Raw genomic sequence first — 23,660 nt, forward strand, 5'->3', positions numbered from 1 at the left:
CAATTACCTTTCAATAGCCTGGCACAGCTGCACGCTCCTATTTGCTTTTTGTTTTTCATTAAGGGCTCCTCTATTATTTGTACCCATCCTATAGCATTTATGCCTGGCAGTGATGTACATTCCCTTGCCTACGATTCTTCCCACAGATAGTAGAGAATAAATTGCAATTAGATTTTCGTAATTGTAGATAATTAACTCAAAATGAGCTGTTAATTATAAAAAACTATGTTTTTCAGTTCTTGATTATATTATTTATTTTACTTCTAAACTCCATATCTCACTTCAGCAACTTTAGTATTTTAAAGGACTTTCACCACTTCCTTTCAAATATCAGGATATTTTTAAACTAAGTTTTGCTTATTTGAAGGCTGAAATCAAGTTTCATGCTGTGAGGTTTGCTAGAGGAGCTCTTATGCATGAACTGGAAAGTCAGAGAGTGCTGGTTTTCCATTAGGGTTCTGATAGCATTTGCTATATTTGCTATAACAAGAATCATTTGGCAGATCAATTAAAGAAACAAGTGTTAAAAAAAGAATTCAAGAATACATTCCTACCATCTCTTCATCTTTTCTAAGCCTTAGCCACATACTTGCACACTCTGTACTGAAGAAAACATCACAAATTCAAATGCATAAAAGAGATAAATGGACTTGTCTTCGTTAGCCTCTTTCAGCCTAACATTAGAGTAAATTATTTAGGGAGCTTTCATCTGGTAACCTTTGCAAACCAACGATGGCATAAAGGAAGAAAAACTTCCAATTGTTATGCTGCCAAACTTTGGAACCAGCTGGCGTGCCAACTTGAGACTACACAAACACATTTTAACCTTGAAAAATTACAGTAAATTAAACTGGGGGAATGAACAGAGGGTGGGGAACCTTTTGAAATCCGTAACTCCAATTCTGTAAACATCACAGTTTTTTTCTCATTTTCTTAGCTAAGCTATGTAGATTTTTGCAGGTTTGTTGGTAAATTGTTGGCAAGAAGTCCTACAGATGTTCTAGGTTACATCTTTCCTCCAAGGGTTTAATACTACTGCATATTAATATCACGACTCTCTCTCTTTTGTTAGTGATCCCACTTTGATCACATCGGTCTGTGTGAAAATGAAATAAAAAAAGCTATCAAAATACAACAAGGGATATACCAGCAAGTTATAGCATCAAAAAAACCTAGTTAGGCAATGAAACACTCTAAGCAAAGTAACAACTTCTGTTCTTCTGGAGAAAGAAGACTTACCAGTCTTCTGACTTCCCTTTGTAGTGAAGAGGGATCTCAATAAAATAAAATAAAACAAGTATCATTTGAAGTTAAAAATATAAAAATAAAGTATTGGACCCTTAGTTTATAAACAAACATTTCTTCTGACATTCTCATGCTAGAACTAGAAGAGACTATGATTTAAAGATCTTCTCTTTTCATGGAAGAGGGGGCCACTCAAAGATCAGCTGCACTTCTCGTCCACCCAACAGGATGCTTGGGTTGACAGAGCAGATACTTCAAACGCAGAACATAATACTGATGCTTCTTGAGAATGGGGTGAAAACTCTACCAAATCCAGTTCCAGTTTGTTTTCTAATAGACTTGAATCTTCTTCCAGTGGAAACATGAAATGCAAATGGGTGGAATATGAAGAAAGTATGTTGATCAAAGTTTTAATTAGCATGCAAAATTGGGATAAAGACTTAAAAATTGAAAGTAGAATTAAGATAATAATTTCAGTGGTAGTTAGCACTGATTATACTGGAGCCAGGTTGCAGCAAAATGTTGTTTAAAAAACAAGCAACTACCACCACTGGTAAAATATAATTTCTGTCTCAGAGTTAAAGGCTAATATATTTTTACAGCAGGTCCAAATCAAGCCTAAATGTTCTGAAATGTTCTGATCTGATTTGAAAAATAAGAAGCAAAACCTAGAGTAGAGAAAGAAATCAAAGATTCTGTGAAAACTCCAGCTTGCCCTGGGCTAGGTTAGGGTCCTTAAGACATGATGCACACAATCTCAGAGCACTACAGGAAGTCAACAACTAAACCCTGAGTGATCACAGTTCAGCTTGTAATCCACAAAAATCAACAGCCAAGGAATTTTATTTTTTCTAGGAAAAAAAGCTCTTAATCTGAAACAAACACATGAACAAATACACTTGGCAGCCAATAGCACACTGTCAAGAAGATATACCAACACTGTGTGAAGTACTTAAAAGAAAATAGAAAAATTACCTTAGTCCCATGCTGTTGCCATTCATCATCAGAGCAAGTTCTCCAGGTGCTTCATCAATGGGCAAATCGCCCAAAACAGGTACATGGCCTCTAAACCTGAAAAAGCAGAGGTAGCTGTTTATGCAGCTGGTCAAATCACCACAAAAGGAACTTGCCCCAAAAAGGTTGAGTTGTGTGTCTAGAAGCATGGCTATTAACGTGTTTAATACAGAAGCTTTCACAACTGTTTTCATGCTTTCAAATGCACTTTTGTTTTGTAAGGTTGACTTATGTACAGTGCCTCTCCTTCTGAGGGTTTTCTGAGGGAAAAAGATTATAAAAATTTCATTTACTAATTTCAAAGGATCTGCTCCCCTGAGAAAAACGGTCACATCATCCAAAACAAGCATCCCTCTTTGGCTCAGATTACAGCTCCATCATCACCAGGGCTCCAAATATCATGTAATCTGCACAAAATGTAAATGGTGTTTGACGTGGTTGTGTCGTGTGAATCTGCGGGCCCACAGGTGATGCTCCATTTTCATTACATAGCCCCACCTTTTTCTTTCTCTCCAGTAAAGACAGAATAAAACAACAATAGAGGTAATTTTCCTTCTTTATTTGAATAAAATTGCTGTTTCCAAGATTTACCCAGATTTGTCTACATTACCAGGAAATAATATTTTGTCATTTCTGGAATTCTCCTTTATTCTGGTGTGGTTGGCATCAGTGGAAGTCACTGAGCTGCCACTTTCCCTGCACGCACACAATTTTTGACAGCTGAACAACTATTTCACATCCAGAGAAACTGCAGACTGAAAGTATTATGCTCACTTGAGGCTAAATAGGGAAATGTGGGGAATTAAAATGCAGTTATGATGCAGCATGGTCAAAAAAAGGATCAATTCATACTTTAGCTAAAAGAGAAGAGTTAATAGCCAATAATTACAAATGGTCAGACCTTTTACTTGTCACTCAATGACAATACTTCCAGCAGCTTAAAATGGACCTTAACCAGCACGCCAACCATGCAGAAGGACAGACAAAAATAAACACTACTTGGAAATGGATTTTTGTTGTATGTTTTTTTTTAAACTGTCATGATGTTAAGAGATGAACTAGGTTAGAGCCTCCCGCCAAGGAAGCAAAGGGTATTTGAGCTTAGCTAAACAAATTTTTATTGTTTGTAGCACATAAAATTACCCTGTTATCAAGTGGAAAAGAATTATATAGCCAGAACTGAAATATAACCGTGATGGTTAAGAGATTTACCTGTAAATATCAAACATTTCATTCTAAAGAGACTGACTATTTTTTCAAGAGCAAGCAGACTATATCTATCTAGTTGTGTTTCTTAGAGACAAAATGGCAAATGTGCATTCACCTGCACCTCTGAAAAGAGATTGCAAAAACAGTTTTAGTGCTCAGACTGATCACATATGATTTTTTCATAGCATTTTTTAAGTAAGTAGAGCTCTGTAAACCTTTTTTTTTTTTCCTGGACAAAAAAAAAAGGCTAAAATAGGCACAATGGCATTAACAAGTACATCATTGTTTTTTTTCTGGGCAAATGATGCCTCAAAGAAGGCTGAAAATTATCCATTAGAAACAGAACACCAAAACCCTCAGTCTGTATGTCCTTCATATTCTACTTGTTTTTCATACAGAGGGATGCATAAACAGAATTAAGCTATTTGATGATTAAGAATCCATCTGTTCCTACTTATTTCTCACCTTAAGTTATAATCCTTTGTTTGTGACCTCAGCCATTTTCACACACATAGTTGTGATTGCGTCTGATAAAACAGACATTTTAAAAGCTAAACAAACACACTCATTTCAAGAGTCTGAGCAGGAAACAAAAGACCACATAAATTACAGTATTCTCTTTTAGAGTTTAAAAAGTAACCAGTGGGGCTGGGATTAAGAAAAGAAAGTGATATATTCCTCCATAGTTATTATAATACACACATGTAGGAAATGGGTCAAGTGTTGCAGACTCTTGTGGGATGCTGTCCGCAGTTACCACACTAAAATAGTATTGAAATAAGCATTCTTCTGAATTCCTCCTATTGTTTCTTTTAAAAGACTGCTAGATTTTCCCATTCCTTTCCCTTCTTAATGCTGAAACACTAGTATTCAACTGAGTTACACTGGCTAATTCAACTTTTTCTTCCACAGCATTAACCCATTCCTCTCCACTCCATGTAACACATGATAGCAATAAACCAGTTTGTCCCAATTGCTAGAGTCCCCATTTACGTTGTCAGGAAGGTGTTACCTCACCTTCTGCAATCTCAAGGGCCTTTCAAGCCACATTGCATATTTCTATGGTTATTGCCTTTCCCTTCTTCTAGTTTTCCAGAAGGTCTTATGCCACAGTATTGGCATTTACCACTGCAGGAAAATCACTGAAAAGAAAATGTCCTTTTTTCACAGGGCTCCCTTTTTTTCCCCACACACACATATATATACTCATACAAATCTATGTATAAAATGTATAAAACTATTTTCATCTTTTCTATAAAAGACATTTCTTGCAGTTCCTACCTACGAAGGTGCAGTGTTTCAAAACTGCCCTCTGCAAAGACAGAAGAGGAATGCCACATCTTTATCATCCACACTCACGCTGCTCCCTTGCCAAACGTCTATTCCTTAAAATGCCTGCACGAAGATCAAGCTCTCATTTTCTTCTACTGCTCCTCTTTTCCTACCTAGACTTTTAGAACTGCTTTTCTTGTGCCTTTCTTTCTACCACATACTGTTTTCCTCTGCTGCTTTCCACAGCTGTCATGCTGGTTCCCAACAGTATATGCTAATATACTAAAGTCTCCTCTCCCCTAAATCACTGTTAGAGAGTACTTATGCCACAGGTATTGCCTTATCTTATTTTATAAATTCCATTTTTCCATCTTCCCCTTGTCCATGTCTTCATTATAAATTTTTGAATTTATTTTTAAAAATATAAATCTCAAAATCACCTGTTATAATCCATACGGGATTGGTGTAACTGCTGTTGTTTTAGGAGCAGTTTTGCTTCTTGTTTAGCCAACAAATGTTGGAGACGTTCCTTTTCAATTTCCAGCTCCATTTTCTGCAGTAGCAGCTGCTGCCTTCTTTCTTCAGACAACCTTTTAGCTTGTTCTGTTCCTTTAGACCCTGGATCCACGCTGTCATTCAGCCCAGAAACTCGAGACAGCCTGGAATAATCACAGGTTTTGTGAACGGGCCCAGAATGTCTTTTAGGAACCTGGCTGACATGGTGGCTTTCTTGCACACTACCTGAGCTCCCTACATGCCTGCAGGCACAACCACAACTCACTTGTGGAGGGCACGTGCTCTGAAATTCATTTGCTTTCTGGTCCATCTCCTGAGCTGGCTTTACACGGTGCGGGCTTTTCTGCTTGACTGAGGAAATCATATTGTTACACTTTCTGTGCAAGCCATTTTCCACTGAATATTCCTTCAGACATTCCTGATGGTTGTAATGGATTTCAGTTGCACAATCGTGATTATTCCTGCAGGGCTGAGACAATGCTACACGGCTTGGGCTTCCAGCCTTTGATGCTCTGCTGTTCTTATAAAAAGTTTGTGGTCCCCTAATGGCTAAGTACGAACCATCCAGTTCCAAAGGCAGCTGTTGGCATGAGGCCTTCTTACTGGACACCTGCAATAAGAGAAACAATTTCTTGTGAATTACCAAAATTTATCTTTACACATTAATGTCATTGGTTAAACATGTGCCCTCAGAAACAGGCTTGCTGTATCTTGCTGTTGGACAGACAGCCCAGCTTGACAAAATGTTTATCAAAAGACAGACATGGACCTGCTATCAAATATACATTTCATTCAATCTACACAAGTATAATAAATGTAAAACTACTGCCTGCAGGATCCTCAGCATAAAATGAGTCACTTCAGAGTATCAAGTAGTTGTGAGCATCTAGGGTTACATAAAATCAACTTGAAGAGTGGCAAAAAACATTAAATGTTAATGTTTGAAAATGTTTAATTTTGAATACCGAGCCAAAAAATCCATTCAGCCACTATAAATACTCTTTGATTGGCCATTACACAGCAGGAGATTTGATGTAAAACATTTCACCTTGCACTGAATGGGATATTACTTACTGCTGGAAATTTGATGAGAGTTTTTGAAATATCTTTACAGAAACACAGATAAAAACCAACTACTTTCTGTAAAAAATGGTTGTACATCAAAAGCTGTCATTTAAATACAAAACATGTTTAAATTCAGCTATAAACGTAAGTGATTTTTCAATTAAGCTGGGCAAGTGATTATACTCTGATAAAACTCTGAAGAAAGAAAGCAACTGTAACTCACATTTGTCAACCCAGTGCAAGCAAATTCTAGCGGTTTCGTGATATTCATGGATATTGTGCAACAGGCATCAAAATCCTACTTACATCCCAGAGCACTATGGTTCATCTAAGCAGTTAAACGTTTGAGTTGTTATGCACATTGGAATAGCAGTGAATCAGGTACTCACATTTCTTTTGCTAGACCTGTGCATTAATTTTCGTAACATACTGAATATAAAATCCTCTGGCCTTTAGAACTTTTCACAAAGATTATTTTACTTTTTTTTTTTTTTTTTTTTTAATTACAGAAGTGGGTTTGTTAAAGATAATGAACCCACTTCAATGAAAGGGGTTTAGCAGTGAAATTTGGTATCCTCAGATGGTGAGAAAACTATTACTTGCACTCTAGCAACGCTTACAACAGATAGGGATGGTCCACAGACAGTGAAAGACAGTCAGCAAGCACCAGTCCAGGGGAACTTAAGGATGCAAGCAAGCGTCCAGTGATGATTAGAAGAGATATACTCCAAATCTATGCAGTGTTTGTATCTATAATTTAAATTCCTTTTTATAAATAAACAAAATACCAAATATACACTGCTGCCCTTCAAGACAACCAATTACAAGTTTCTTGTAGACTTCACAGAATGTAAATTAACATGGATTAGCACCTGAATACTGATATTTCATTATTTCTACTTTTGTGGATATAAAAATATCCTCTCCACCATGTGATTGAAAGCCAAGGATGTCATGTTTTGCCCCAAAGGGCCCCATGAGTTGGAGGCATTTGCATTAATGTCAGTGCTAAATGTCTGAGGAAAGTCTGGTGCTTGGACTGGGTGAAAAGTGCAGGACATTAAAATATTTTAAAGTCAGAGGGGCTGGCAGGGCAACTGAGCAGAAGTGCAACATGCTGCCAAAAAGATGGAGTTTTGTTATTTATTATTTGTAGCATGCCATCCTTGTCTGCAATATTTTCTAGACAAATAAAGGCTACAAAGCCTATTCAATCTAAATTAGACAATACATAAAGGGATGACCAGCAATGGGAAGAGATACTACAGAAAAGGGAAAGGAGGAGAACCTTGCAGTCACATTCTGTCTCTCATTTCCCACCTCCCCTGCTTTTGCTGGCACAGCATTTAGAGCAACAGCACAAAAAGGGGTTCAATGTGTTTAGTGGCCCTGACCCCCAAGACAGCAGAAGTGGGCAGAGCCAAAGGTTTTTATAGAGGATGCTATCAGAGCTGACAGATCAGGGTGGTCTACAGAAAAGAATACACCTCACTTGCTACAGCCCATATACAGAAGTTTTACTTTTTTTTTTTTTTTTTTTGTTCTGAAAGAACAAAAAGGTGTAAAACATGGAATGACAGAATTCATTTTAGCATTTTTTTATTGACGGAAGACACAAGAGACTGTTAAGAAATCTAAACACATGAAGATGGTACAAACTAATCATCAGGAGCGGATTTAAGAATAAAGGCCCACATCGCAAATTAACTTCATGGCTGAGACTCCATTAAGAGTCCCTGAAGGCCCTAAAAGAGAGGTACCAGTTAGCATTTGTTGACCTTGGCCGCCATTAAATCTGCCCTGATGGTCTCAGAAATGGCATTGACATTTAAAGACTTCATAACAAGGTGGAGAAACTTTAATGTTATTTCACAGCTACAGTATGTTTGCAGGGGGGAAAATTCTCATTAATGTCATCAAATGCAAGTGGGGTTTGTTCATTCCTTTAGAAGAAGGAGGTCATATTAGGTAGAAGACAAAGTTCCAGTTTCACACGCCTTTGAAGGCTCCTCATTGTTTTGCAAGGTCTAACCCTAAAGAAAAATTAACTTACTGGGAGTCAGAACCTAGCCAACAAATTGGTAAGTAATTTGTATGTCTCCATTAATGCTTTAATTCAAGACTACATTTAGATATAGGTTGCAGGGAAAATAGCCTGACTATTGTATGTATGAAGGATCATACGACCACAACATGCCATGACAAACCTGTAAGACGCTGGTCAGGTAAAAGGGAAAAGTAAGGAAAAAAATTCTAAATACTCACCTAGTACTTTGAGTCTAAAGACTCACAAGCATGAAGAATTAGGCAATTTTACAAGATGAGCTTAAGGAAGATATTACCTACGGGACGCATGGAAACCGTGGCGGACCATGATGGAACAGCTGTGCTTTCCCCTCTGTGGAGCTCTTCCACACTTGCTGTATGGTATTTAAAGCTACAACTTCCTTTAACTGAGGCTTAAACAAACAAACAAACTCAGACAGCTCCTTGCAGCATACTGCAAGACTTGATCAGACTAATAATAAGACTTGATCAGATGTGAAACTCTTGCATGGAAACCAAGAGATATTAAAAAAACAGCTCAAATAATCTTTATAAAGGTTGAAAAAGGAAGACAGGTGGGGAGCTCTAAGAAATCTTTACTGCAATCCCAGTAATTTTTGCTCAGGGATTCGAAGCAAAGCTTAAACAAACATCCAGCCCTTAAAACTTCCGACAAACAGACAAACAGCACGCCAGCTTTATGCATGAAGCATTAGGATTTCTGCAAATTCTTCCTGAACGCCGTTTGTGTGCTCTGCAGCGTTAATAGGCAGCACTGGTAGAGGAGACTCGTTCAACCACTGATTCCAGCACACGGGGCTTTGTCTGGCAAGGGCTGAGCTAGTAGCAGATCAGACCTTACAATCTCCACACAGGCAAGGTCCCGACAGATTTCACTGGTAGCTCTGCATGCACAAAATATGTTTAAGAAGCAGCCCCAAATCATTAGCTCGGAAGTCTTGCGCTCAGAGGACAAAAGCTATGGTCCTTGCATACACTGGGAGAAATACCAGTGTATACCCAAAGTGGAGGGGAGGTTAACAGCAAAATGCCTACAGATCTCAGCAGGGTCAGAGTTTAATCCATACCACCTGGCTTTACAGTTCACAGCTGAGATACATTTGAATGCAGGGAAAAAAAGAGACAATCAACTAAAATTGCTCTTGATGGTATTTTGTGTGCATTTCCCTCTGGATTTTCATCTTGGGGGTTTCTTTAGTTGGGGGGAAATGGAAAGGAACATGCAAGTTCAGTGCGTGGGGCAGGGAGCCTGAAGGAAGTCAAGAACGCAGAGAAGCAGCAACCAGAAGAGAAGTACAGGGATTTAAAGATGTTTCAGGATGAAGGAAGTGTTTCAAAATGGGCAAATGAGAGACTACCACACACAAGGACACCTTAAAAAGCGTCAAGGGCATGCATTAGCGACCTAGCTGACACACTCATTAAGGTATATACATCCTAAACCTGGAACTCGGTCAACACCACGCGCTGGTGATGTATGGGTCTCATCTGAATAAAGCTTGGTTTGGGGTTTGCAGATCTATCAACAGAATAAGCACTTGCTCTTGTCACTGGAATAAGGAGAATATATTACAAATAAGCTCAGGTAGGCTATCGGGGCAACAGAAAAGCCATTTTAAGAATGACTATTTCAAATGATAAGACTATTTGAAGTGCATTACTAGTGATTAAGGAGCTATTCTTTCCAACAATCCGTAAGAATTTATCAAGAAGAATGTAAAAAGGTAAAGATTATAAAGTAAATTAGTAGGATATATTGAAGTCTATCATTTTTTTCTCTTTTAAATCGTATAATCCTTTATTAAAATCTCTACCATAAATAACCTAATATCAGTCATTACAAGGTGCCCAGTTAATGGTTTGGAAACTGTCTGTCAGTACCTAAGATAGATGCAGTGGATAACTCAGAAGGTAAGCTGACCATTTTTCAAGAAAGAAAGCAAGCACCATTTTCTGTAGTAATTATGTGTAGCTATGATTGCCACATTGCACTGAATAAAGCAAGTGGTCTCAAGTCAAAGAAACAATATGTGAATGACAGTCACAAGCCTGTATTTTTCCTGTAAAAATCTACCGAACTCAATATACTGAACAGGTGTAGCAAAACAAAAATAAAAATAGGATCACATCACACAAAAAAATGAATCTATAGCTGCTAGCTGACAGCAGAGGAACACCTCCTATGTTTCTGCTGCCTTTAATTTTTTTTTTTTCTCCCCTTTGTTAAGAGGGTTTGAGCTGGGATGCCAGGTGCACAAAAAACCTGCATTCAAAGTGGCATGTGAGCATTTGCTGGCACTCAGCTATAAGTGTATATTTTGCATTCATAAACATGCCACCCTTCTCTCCAGCTACACAAATATTGTAGATAATCTCTAACAAATGCTTCCATTTCAGATCAGCAAACTGGTTTTACACTGGCTGATAAGGCAGTCATTAATAATACAGTGCTCCAAGAAAACCGAAGTGAGGCGTCTCTGCATTTAGTCTTGGAAGTCACTGTGAGCAGAATGCCCATTAAGCCCAAACAGTAGCTACACATGGCAATGCAATACCTGACCACTAAAATTAAGCAAACATGTTTGCTTTCAGAAACAAAACTATACCAGACCTGTTTGCACTACAGAAAAATGCCACTATACTAATCTTGACAGCAGCAGGTCTAACTATTAACATTCAATGTGCTGCCAACATTATAAAAACGAAAAATCACAATCTTGTGACTTCAATTTTTTACTTCTGCCCTTTATTTTACTGAAGAATCAGTAGTTCAAGACCTAGATAAATATTTCAAAAACTATACTATTTGTGAGCAGAGCGGGTCACTACCATTTCCCAGTGCATTTGGAGTTCATGTGAAATAAGGGCAGAAGAGTGATGAGCTGCATTTTTAACACGGGCATACACAGAATAGTTGTCTAGCTGATAGGGAATGCGTAATGCAACATCTGCACAGTACGCCTTGCCAAAGCCCCATCCCAAATAAATGTAGTGCATTCTCCCTAGTGCAATTAACTCTCATACTCTGGCAGGTTTTGCTAGAAGATCATCAAGGTAGATTACCTTCCAGCATATGAACTAAATACTTACAGGTGTTATATCATCAGTTATTACTTACAAACTTCTGCATTTAACAAGACATCCAGGCAAATGAATGATCTAATTTATGAATTATTTATAAGAATTTCACAGCATGCTCCTGGCGTCATCCATGGCCTTTTCCAGGTCATATGACACCAATTAGAGCTGAATTTTAAATTATTCAATAACCTGAACTCTCTTGTCATTTAACATATAGATATCAATGCAGTAAACAAGTTAAGTCTAATGGGCCCTGGAGGTTTGCGTTCCTCCGCCCATCAGCAGCAGAGGCTGTACGCTACCGCTGGAATAGAAAATAATAGAATGCAGCAGTCAAAAACATTTGCAAGGTTTTAATAAGTTATTTTGGCTCCCTTAGGGATTTTAGTATAACTTACAAGCACTGAATCTAAAACATATTAAAGTCCTTAGCTATGTGCTTTTAAAACAAAATTAGGACATAGCAGAAGAGCAAGTCTGACACTAACCCTAATTTAGGCCCTTAATTTGAAATGTAGTGGAAATTATGGAGTAAGCAAGATTTACTATACACAACTCATTACCTTCAGGCTTTCCTACAGTATAGCCAAAAATAGCCCCTCTCCCAACACATCTACACCTGTCTGTAAAGATAAGGCTATACACAGGGAAATGGAAATGTTAATTTAACAGCTATCAGTTGGCAGGTATACTTTGCACTCCCTAGCAATTGGACCTCCACCATTCTTCTGTCCTAAAAATGCTGTGGTGATCTCCGCTAGAAACACACCTGAAATTGGGTATCAGCTTCAAGATGCAGAATGGCAGAGGAAAGCTTTAATGACCCATGTGGCATGTTATTAAAAAGAGTAGATAGCCTCCAAAGCACAAATGTAATAGAAGACAACTTAAAATCATTGTTTTCCATGATGACTACAAGAAGATGTCAATGGCAAAGATAACAAAAGATGAACAGCACAATCAGATAACTCATTCCACTTCAGTCTGCAAGAAACACAGAGCAACCATGCCAGATCCTGGTTCCAGATCAGTTGCCCTCAGATATCTCATGAGCCTGTGAGCATGGCTGTACGACTGAAAGGAAGCATGCAGACCCTCTACCTAGTGCTCAACTAACCTAAAGAAGTCCAAGATGCATGCCTGAAAACTTCTGAGATTGGCTGCAGCTCAACACAGGCTAGCTCCAACTGTATTATTTTTTAGTATCCATGCCTCGGCTTTCTGAACACTGCTGCATTAAACCCTAAACATACTCCCACAGATAGCTCCTTGCAGTCCCCTGTACTGGAGAACCCAGTGACCCCACTCATCCACACACAATTTCCTTTACACTCTCACTGTTCAGCAAGGATTCAAAAAATTCCTGAGCAGCGTACATCTGCAAGAGGAAAAGATGGAAAGGGGAATGTTTAATTTATCCTTTTAAACACTAGCAAGAAGTTCTCAAGCTGCTGCTGTCAAATAAATGCCAAAAACCCCAACAATATTGAGAAAACATCATGCTAAATGCATGAAAGCACACCTATCCAAATTACCTAGCCACATTAGGAAGAATAAGGATTTAGATAAAAGAACAAAAAACTGGGTATCCGCTCCCCAATCTTAGCATGGGAAGGGGCTGCAAGAAAGCATTTATATATATATACTTTTATATAAATATATGTGTGTGTATGTGTTTGTTTGTGTTTATACTTTTTAAGAAAAATAGCAGAGAGGGAGGGAAAAAAGACAACTGCTTAATCTCACAACACACATTTTAAGAACATACAAAAATAGCTATAAGGGATTTTATTTTGGTTAGCAGCCAGAAGATTTAGTTTCATTCCTACGCTGGGCAGCATTTGATTATTTCACATTAAGGTTAGTAACACGTTGGATGATAAGAAGGAAGTTCATATTGGTTTTCATTAAAGAGTAATATCTACCATGTATTTGGTCCTTCAAGGTAACTTTTTCAAAGTTATTTCAAAAAGCAAACAGTTTTTTACTTGGAATCACAAGTTTAGCATATCAGCAACTACACATGTTCCCAGCTACTGCCAGTCTCTTTAGAATTCAATCAACATTTGCTCCAAAGTCATGCTTTCATAGCTCCAGACACAAGACAAAAGGGCAAATATACTGTGACCCTTCTAAATAGCCCTGATTACTGTGATCAAACAGAAACCAGATACTTATGTGGATAAGAAGGCGTAGAGTTTGATGTGTGAAGATTACCGCAGGAGTAGACATTGAATCAGCATTTGCCAACATGTACCTTGCCATGACAGCCAATATCACCTTTCCCCTGTATTTACAGTAGGGATAACTGTGGTACCCATTGGCCAGTGATGAATTTTAAGTGCCAGCCACTGTTCACTCGGAAAGATTACCAGCAAGTTTTACTTCCTTCAGAAGTTGTGTGTCTCCTACAGAGTCCCTGGGTACGGACACAGCCTTTGAAATTTGCTGCGTGAACAAAGAAAAAAGATGGAAGACATTTAAGAATTAAAAGCATGTGCAGAAGTAGCAACAGTGTTTCGGGGAAAAACATACAACTCAAAAGTTATTTAAATAATACAGAAATCCCACAAAGGCAAAAACAGAGGATCTTTTGACTTTAAAAGAGCGGAAAGGTGTGCCCAAGTGAAATAGTTCTGTCAGGAGTGTCCTTGCAATACAAGCCAGCCAGCATTTAGATTCTGCTAATGATCCCATCTCTGGGAAATAATTCATAAAAAGTAAACAGTAATTTTCATGTGCCTGCCCTTTTGATCTTACATTTGTAGGGAGTATCCTGAGGCTAGCTGTGGGCGCCCCCGTGGCTCTGGCTGATTGACCTCTAATCTGCCCCTCAAGTAACGATCATGCCAAGGAATGACAACAAGAGTTGCATGTAAGCAGACATTTCAATGCAATCCCATTAAAGACAGGCTGACTCACTTCATCTTGTCAAAGTAGTAGCTGCACGTAGAAGAAATAAAAAGCTTTTTAGAAGGACTTTTTCATTTGGTAATGATGCTGTACCTCAGAACGGCGACTGGAACAAGACCCCCGCCAAAATCCAACTAGTACATCACTTTATATTAACCGGCCAGAAGCTAGTGCAAGACAGAAAAACAGGCAGCCCTGTGACTTGGTGTTAAATAGTCTTGATAGTCAAAAATTAAAGTCCTTGAGACTTGTCAAGTCAGAACCACTGCTACGTCACCTCTCCACGTTTCAAGAAAGCGTATATGCCACATATCAGAAAAGTTCTCTAAAGGCATAGATGCTGACTGCTCGCTGTCTCCTCAGCTTTGAGAGGGCAGCTTGCATGCTTTTACCCCACACTGTCCTGCAGTAAACACAAGATGGCATATATCAGGTAGCTTATGTCTCTGTCAGTAGGAATGAAGCTGAAACGGCCAGTCCGGAGCGGCTGACATGCAGAAACTTGCTGTCATTGCCAAGGTGACTAAGCTACCAGGAACAACTTCTTTAAATAAGGGAGTGGGGAAACTACAAGTTAGCCTGCCAGCGTACACATAAATGGAAGCACAGACTATTTCTATTTTATAGTAACACTGAGAAAAAGTGTATATTCTCAGCACACTCAAGTGAAGAATGCAACATATGGATGGATGAACTGGTAGACAGGTAACTCTGGAGGTGCTGCCAAGGGGCTTAAAAGGCAAAGAGTCTTCTCTGGATGGTGACAGAGCTCCACCGTGGGTAGACGTTACACATATATTATGCTTCCAGTTCCTGCTTCAGTCTTTCCGTAGTTTATACAGCTGTTTAATGAGAGAGCTGTCAGATTCTCTTGCATTAACAAGCGCTCCCTTTCTATTGGAAGGCAACATCTCAGTTTGCAGTCATACAGGAATACAGTTACATATTCCTATAGTTATATTGGAAGTCCATGGAAGTGCAAAGAGCACTCTGCAAATGGAAAGGACATGGACGTTTTTGACTAAGAACACATGTATCTAGAAGTTTTGTGCAAAATACAACAACCCCCTGGAGAAGGTCCCCCCAAGCTGATGCACAGTGTGATACCTCAATCTGTTACCTAAACTGAGTGTCTGCATAGGACAGGTGTGCCCTGAGACCTCTGAGCAACAGAGGCAAACTTCTCTCACTTGAGTCTGGGAGGTTGGGCTCTCTGTACATGAAAGTTCATTGTCCTCTTGGCACACGGACTCTGATTTCAGCAAGAAATTAAATGTTTTCCACTTGGCAGACTTGCAGTATCTTTAATATGTTTTAGAGTTGGAAGTTGAATCAAGGAACAGGAGCAGGCACAGAACAAATAGCAATCTCCCGTTCCCTGGTGGTAAGCCAGTTGTTTCCTTTTGCCTCAGAACAGTCTCAACACTTTTGAAACACTACGTAGGATGTCCTAGAAGACTTTCCTTCTGTGGCTGAAATTTCTTAAGAGCTGAGGTCATTCTGCTGTGGGTTTAGTACTGCTGCAGGTAGACAGCTGACAGCAGCAAATGACCTCTGATATATCAAGCTACAAAGATCAACTTCCTCTTGACCAGTGGAAATGATCTTTTATAGTCCTGCTTGACGCCGTAAAGTATAGCAATGGTATCACAGTTATTATTTGCATAAAATGGTCCTAGACGTGGTGTAGAGCAGTTTGACAGTCCATCCTGATGGGTTTCAGCTGCAGAATATTGATATAAAGGCTCTACTATCGTTACCATAGGCCATTAGGTTGTCTGAATGGACATCCATCACTACCAGCTTGTGTGAAGGAGAACATTAAGTTAAAAGGGCATGACCAAGCATAAATTGAGAGGCCTTCCACTACTCCAGGACAGCAGTGACCTTGTGAGGCAATCGCCTTCACTCTGAGATACTGCAGTCTGGACAGACAGACCAAATAAAACCCATCCAGAGGTTTACTAGAGGTAGTTTAGTATAGAAAAGCCCATAAGTGTCAGCATTTTCAACAGCCTGAATGAAAATCCTTGCAGAAAGCCAGCATTTGTCATAAGCACACAAAAATGCGCAGAAGAACTAAACATTTTCAGAGCCTTACGTTAATAATCAACAAAACGCTATGCCCTGCTTGCAAGTCTTAAGGACAGGAGACAGGGAAGGACAGTTTCCAACTCTGAACCTCTTAGTACCATCTCTGTAAGTTAAAATGAAGATGCAGAACTTCTTTTGATATAGAACAATAATTTTATTGTGCTGTGCCAATCTAAGAGCACCAGCTCTACAGCTATGAACAAATGTTATGAACCTCTTCGGCTCTCTTTCCAACCTGCACCCTAACATTTCTCCATCGTCAAAGTTTGTGTGTTTTTTCTAAGTGAACTTATTTTCACAGGGAAAACTGTATAAGTTTATATTTTTGTATTTCACTTTTGCTTGTTTATCATTCCCCTGTTTCTGAACTCAATCTGTATAATCGTTTGCACAAATGATGAAAGCAGAAAACAGCCTGTGATGCCAAGAAGTATTGATTTTGGAAGTTGTGGCAAAATTCAAATGCAGAGTGGAAGGTTCCTAGGCTACTCCTTTGGATAGTGTTGGTTAATAAATGTATTCTGAATATCAAGCTTAAGCCTTCATTATTCCATCTGAAAGAGCTGCACTTCAGCTCTTCTTCTGAAACTCTGGATTCAACAAAGAATTGCAAAGCTTTGAGGCTGAAAATCTCTAAAACCACTCACTGCCAACTTTGATGGGAGCAGAATTAGGTCACAACAAAATTCACTCCCTCCAGAAACAGAGTTGAACCATCCAGTTGAACACAAAGAAATTTTCACTGTGTGTTTCTACATCTGTAAAATTCTTTGGGATTTGTAAATAGTAAGAAGTTTTGTTTACAAATACTGTTGTAAAGCACAAAGCTCTATCCTACTGGAGAAGCCAAAAAGAGACTGAGCCTCCCTCATAGTTAAATACTAAATGACTGCATCTTTTCAAGTGTCACAAGCTTAATGGGAGAAAAGAAGATAGGAAGTTGTAAGTATTCAGAAGAACTGAGCGAACAAAAAAGATGAAGGGCCAAGAGTAAAGAAAAGAAGAAAGCCAAATCACATCGGTTCAGTCAGGTATTTAAAATGGGTTTTCTTTAATTAGCTAAATTATAATACAGATTAAAACTGAATTTCTTGTTCACAATATATTCATTGGAGAGGAGGGGATGCAGCTGGTTATTTCCAGAGGAGTTCAAGCTAAAACAGACTCAGTTTTGCAAGACTGAACAGTAGCCAGTTTCCATCCTTCTCAAAAGATCGAAAACCAACTTGGCAGCAGAGAGTCTGACTGCAAGCTCCATCTCAGAAATACTTATGAAGCAAGACAAACCTGTGGCGATTGTGCCTGAACTCATTAAAATCACTACAGATTATTTAAAGCCCTCACGCCTGACATTCAGGTCCTTTATCATGCTTTTAATGACTGGGAAGAGAAGCTCTAAACATAGGGCAGAAACTAGGGCTTTCAAACTGTAGCTGATCGTTAAGTGACCACTTAAAGGAGTTTGGTGCCATATGATATTTTTGGCTTGAAATGTTAAATTAGGTTGATTGTAGAATGTCACTTTGTTTTTGAAATCTTTTCTTTCTGATGACAGAACTGTTGATGTTACAAACGCTCAAGCCCAGCTTTCAGTCTGGATAATGACCACAAGCAAAGTAATCAGATCTCTTGGATCTGTGTCTGTTTCATGATATAAGATTAATAGTTTCATGCTGATTTGCCATTTCCTAGAGTGGTGTTAAATTACAAATTTACGGGGGGAGATAGGGGGGATGTGTACTATATGAAACTCTCAGAAAAGGGTAAAACCAAAGCATGGTTATCATGAGATAAAACCATAAAACAATCACAGCCCTTGGGGGACCAGGAGCTCTGTGCAGCCTCTCATGTGTCAGATCATCATAGGGTGCCTGGTTATTTTATGATAAGATTATCTAATGTTAATCTTACCACTAGAATTGCCTGCAATAAAAATGTTACCAACTTTCTAATTTTAATTACTGGGTTCCTGAAGATAACTACTTCAATTCTGTTAAAAAAAAAAAAAAAAAAAAAAAAAAGGCAAGAAAACAACCACTCCCCATGGCTTCTCTGAAGCTGGGAGTACTTCAAATATCAAACTTGTGGATTGGATGACTTTCAATGTCTCAATGTCTTTAATTCTGTGATTATTAACTCCCTTCTTCCCTTCTATTTTCACCTACACTTCTATACAAAGAACAGTATTATATCGATATATGATAACACAGTATCTTCAATTTCTTTCCACAAACTGTACCCAAAAAAATGCTTACCCAGTAACTCTAAACAAATCCATAATCCATCTATAAGTACATATTTTTACAACCATTCAGAAAGCAAAAAAATATTTCCTAACTCAAAATTGTCAGCATAATGACCTCTGGCTTAGCCACCAGAAGTCGCAACCACCACTGTAGCACACTCAACATCAGAAGTCCACAAAATGATTTCCTGGATGAGGTTTCTCTTGAGCAATCTCCTCAGGACCCAATACAAATTTACCAAAGAAAAAATCTCTGGTGTTAGATGCATCAACCGGTGTTACAACACATACACACCCCTTGCATTATACTCATGCCTGCAAAGCTTTTCTAGCAAATCTCTTTCTCCCACTAGTCAGTGCACAGTAGCAGACGACTGCAGACCCATACAAGCTATTTATCATCATAACACTCCAATTGCTGACAAGAAATTTCAAAAGGAGGTATTCTGCAAAAACCTTTAGGGAAATGGCTTGCAGGAGCAGCGGGGGGTGGGTTCCTCCAGAACAAAAATGAACTGCGACATTAAATAGACAAAAAAAACTGAAGCAGAACTCAGCCAGTTCCAAGAACCTCCCTTTGTTATCTCACAAAGAGTGATCTGCTCCAAAACCCCACTCCTATCGGAGATCCCAGTTAACTCATTTATAGTCCAGTTTGGGTCATTCTTTTTATATTTTTAATCAAACCTCATTTTAATCCAACTAAGAATGTTGTGTTACAACAGAGGGATACAGAGGGAATCTCTTATAAGAGTTGTAACATTGTAAAAATAAAATTTAAAAAATTATGTCCTAATCACTCTGTCACTGGATATTTTCACACCATTGTAGTTTTCTGTAAAGAAAACTAAAGAATAAAACCAGTTGAAGGCAATTTTAAGAATCAATTTCTCATGTTACTCACTAGCATGGTACAATTCGCTTATACATCAGTTATTTTCTATATGCATACATAATCTATTGCCTGCATTTCTCCTGTGCTTTTAGCATAAAAATGGTTAGAGAAAAGTCAAGATGTGTATTTCTCCTGAGTTCACCTGTTCCTGCTGTTTGTTTCTCACCTGAAGTCATAATCCTGTCTTTGACATCATAATCATTTGCACAGCCACCAATTGAGATGTCACAAACAGAGGATTATGGCCAGGTGGGGAATAAGCAGCAGGAGCAGATGAACTCTTAAGAAACAAAAATCTTGTTTTCATGCAAATGTCCTTCATAATAGAGAACAAAAGAACAAAGGAAGAAAAATACAATGGAGAGAAAATACTAGAAGCAGGATTGTTTCTAAATGCATGATCTCCCTGAAGTTTCCTCAGAGGAGTCAGCTGCTGATTAACAACTGCATAAATCATTACAAAAATAAAACAAAACTTGACATCTGATGATTGAAACCCCACCCCAACCCCACATACACATAGTTCTCTACTCAACAGGAAATCAGCAGAAATACTAGGCACTTGGAAAGAACTTGTAACCTTTAGAGGTATTTATAAACATTATGCCTGAATATTCCTGGCAGTAAGTAAGCACAATTATCCTTGTTCTATCACTGAAGACATCAAGGTAAAAAAAAAATGCAAGGGGACACCCTCAATCCTGGTCACAACTGGACTGTGGAGCACATAAGCATTAAAAAATTCAAAGCTGAAGTGGCCGAAATTTCAGAGTACACAAATCCCATAGGTTTCTACTCTTCCAGTCCTACAGGAGGCTGTTACAGAAGGGCTTCTCTGGGCTCCAAAGGGTTAAGAGAATAACGAACTTTTGTTTTTTTTAAAGAAATCATTCATAATTAATCTCTCTAAAATGGATTCTAGCTATCAATCTGAATGCCGATATTCAGTCACTACCATAAACAAAAAATAATTTAAAAAATAAATAAAACTGCAATCCAGATCCAAAACAACAGAATCTTACATGTAAAGAGAAATCCAACTGGTTACACTGATAATTCTTAAACTATAATGTTGCAGCAAAAAGCATCTACCAGAAATTCTTCTGGTTCCATTTCTAGCCTCTCTTTTCATTTAGCTTTGGCTATGCAGTGCTAAATTGTAAATTGGCTAAATGACCATGTTCTTGGCACTGCTGCTATATCCATACCAGCAAAATCAGTGTTTCTACACCACTGTAATTAATAAATATAAGAAATCAATTTCTGGGAACAGTCAAAAAAAACATGGTGCTCCATATACTTGTGGTCTGCCTCTGTATTGTCTGTGATGATGCTGAACGTATGCCATTAAATGTGACAGCACAGATAGCCTACAGCTCAAACAATTCCATCATCTGCCTGTATTCCAGTTCCCATAGAGTCTTCTGGACGTATCCTGTCCAGACCTTGTCACAGCACAGCAGATGTGGCAGCTCATTTCCTCAGCAGTAAAGCAGGGGAGGAACCTTAGTATAAAAATTGTACCTTCTGTCCCTTTATTTTCCCTTCTCCTATGTACGGTGCTAAAGTATCCAGAGTATTTCAAGTTCATTTAAATTGTCCAGAAAGCCTCCCTGAAAATAAACGTGCCATTTGACAAAGGAGTTAATTCAGTTGAAAAACTTCCTGGCTTTGCCAGTAATCACCTTGTGCTGTGGAAGTAACCCCCCCCTTTCCTCCAAATCTGAGGCAAAAACAAGCACAGTTAAAAACAACATTCTAGCTTTTAAACACTAACAGGCATGAGAGCAGACTGCTAACAACGCATAATAGTCTGGATATCTGTACAGCACAATTACATTTGAAAAAAAAAACTAAGTACTATGTATGACATTTATTCATGACTTCAAGTAAATGAGTTGCTGAATAACTCGAGGCTAACCTACGATTTTGCAGTTTGATGGACAAACACCTAAACATCCAAACTAGATATTAACCGAACTGTAATTGCTCTCAAGTTGTATTTAGCTTTGAAATCTGCTGCTTCCTCTTCAGACAGCAAAAATGTTTGGCTGCCCTAAACCACACTAATTTTCCCAGGCATGCCAGTCCAGTTTAATAAAAGATATTATGTCTACCCAGAAACCCTGTCCTGCATTTGCTTTTACAACTACGCTGTATTTCTTGAAATAGAAGCCTTATTCATCCGAGATGCGTTTCTGAGCATCTGCTTTAAACCTGTTGTTTTCGGATTTCAGTAGATTAAAAAATGTTTTGTTCTTGTACAAATTTACATGTTACGTGTTAATGATTCTGTATTCAGAAAGCAGGTATGGATATTTAAGAATAATCAAAAGAAAATTGCTTCACAGAAAATACATTTAAATTTCCCTCTTTTTTTAAAAATATATAGATATATTCATAAAGGCTGGCAGCTTCCCAGTAACCACTCTGAATGAACAAATAGATGTTTAGCTGTTTTCATGTTGTACTGGTGGCAGTTACCATGCTCTCAAAACTTCTTCTATTCACACTGGATGCAACAGACATAGAAGAACATGGTTCAGTTAATAGCAGGTAGCAAGCATCTTGCAAGACACGGTTTTATCTCACTATGCTGAAGCTTCTCATCTAATAGGAAAACACTGATACTTTTAACTTTCATTTTTCTAAGAATTTTCAAATCTGTACTGAAAGTAGCTCTATCATTTGGAAAGAGGAGCATTGTGTTTGTATTGAATCTTCACTTTTAGATGGAGGGAACACAGGGTGGAATCAATTCCACAGTAAATATACATCCAAAACCTGTATTTCCTTAACACCTTTGTAAGGTGAGCAGCATCCATGCTGACAATTACCGAGAGACAGCCTTTAGATAACATACTGCAGCAACAGATAATGGATACTCTAGGAAGAGGCTGATAGAAAAATGCCAGTTAAAATATTTCAACACCAAGAAGACAGTAAACTAAGAATGAAAAACCTCCCATTAGAAACATAAGCCAACAACTACATCATCCTTTGCACAGGGTTCAAAGAAAAATAGAAGATGCAAAAACACACTTGTGAAACCAAGGCCAGCAGGCCAGCCCACCATACCTGCACATAGTCCAAAGTATCACCATTTCACACTTGGCTACTGGTTTCTGTTGTTGAAGGGAAAAGTCTGCTAGGTAACAGTATAACCGATGTGCCTCCCAGCCAAAAATCCTCACTATTATAAAACTGATTGCTAAGCAGAGCTTTAAATAAAGTTTGGAAGTGAAATGCTCTCAAATGTTAGCTTGTGATTTCTGAAATTAGAGGTCAACTCTATTACCCCTTGATGCTTGACTTCTGAAATTCCTTAAAATATGGCACTTGCTTCCTATTTTCAGGAACGTACCTCATGCAGTCAAGCACATGAAGTCAATAAAGGTGTCTCTTCGTCTGCGATCTGAAGCTTTATTTTTCTCACTTATAAATTACAACTGGTTTTAGCATTGGCAATCTCTGCACACATTTGAAATGCACTTCCATTTTCCACGTTGCAGAGCTATATGGCTTAGTAAATACATGCAATTTAGGTTCAAAACCATAGCTCCAGGCACTACACATTGAGAATTTTATATTACTGAAAATTAATGCCTTTTTTGCATATGCTTGAGCAATAAATTAAAAAGCTATGTCTTATATGTATCAATTGGGATTTTCTTAGCCTTCATTTTTAAAAAGAATCATGCACGGAGTTGCATTTCAGTTTTTTCTCTTGGCTTTTAATAAGAGAATATGAATTTATTTCAATTCAACTAACTAGAACTCTAGGAGTCTCGTATTTTGTATTGAAATTTGTATGTGTTCAACTGCATCAATAACAACCTCTGAATTCAATTCTCTGACAGAAAAAAAAAATTGGCACCTGCTTGTACTGTACTCACAGCAGTGCCCAAGTCACACAAAGTAATAGTCATAATTTCTTTTAGCACAGAAAACTACAGCCCCTTATCAGAGTTGGGTGGAAAATAAATGAGTTTATGATAACTGCTGGAAGGGGGGCAACAAGGGCTAAATAACGCTTTGAAGCTG

The 23,660-nt window shown here is 38.3% G+C and overlaps 1 protein-coding gene across 1 annotated transcript in view; it reads right to left on the reverse strand.

Moving 5' to 3' along the window:
• KIAA1328 (KIAA1328 ortholog) overlaps positions 1 to 23,660 on the reverse strand; it is a 171,013-nt gene that overhangs the window by 52,710 nt on the left and 94,643 nt on the right. The window contains exons 7-8 of the mRNA XM_032206577.1: positions 5,181 to 5,866; positions 2,221 to 2,316 (exon numbers count right to left, since the gene is read on the reverse strand). Coding sequence (XP_032062468.1) covers positions 2,221 to 2,316; positions 5,181 to 5,866 — 782 coding nt within the window. The remainder of the gene's footprint in view (positions 1 to 2,220; positions 2,317 to 5,180; positions 5,867 to 23,660) is intronic.

Source organism: Aythya fuligula, chromosome Z (assembly GCF_009819795.1).
Source record: "Aythya fuligula isolate bAytFul2 chromosome Z, bAytFul2.pri, whole genome shotgun sequence".
NCBI lineage: Eukaryota > Metazoa > Chordata > Aves > Anseriformes > Anatidae > Aythya > Aythya fuligula.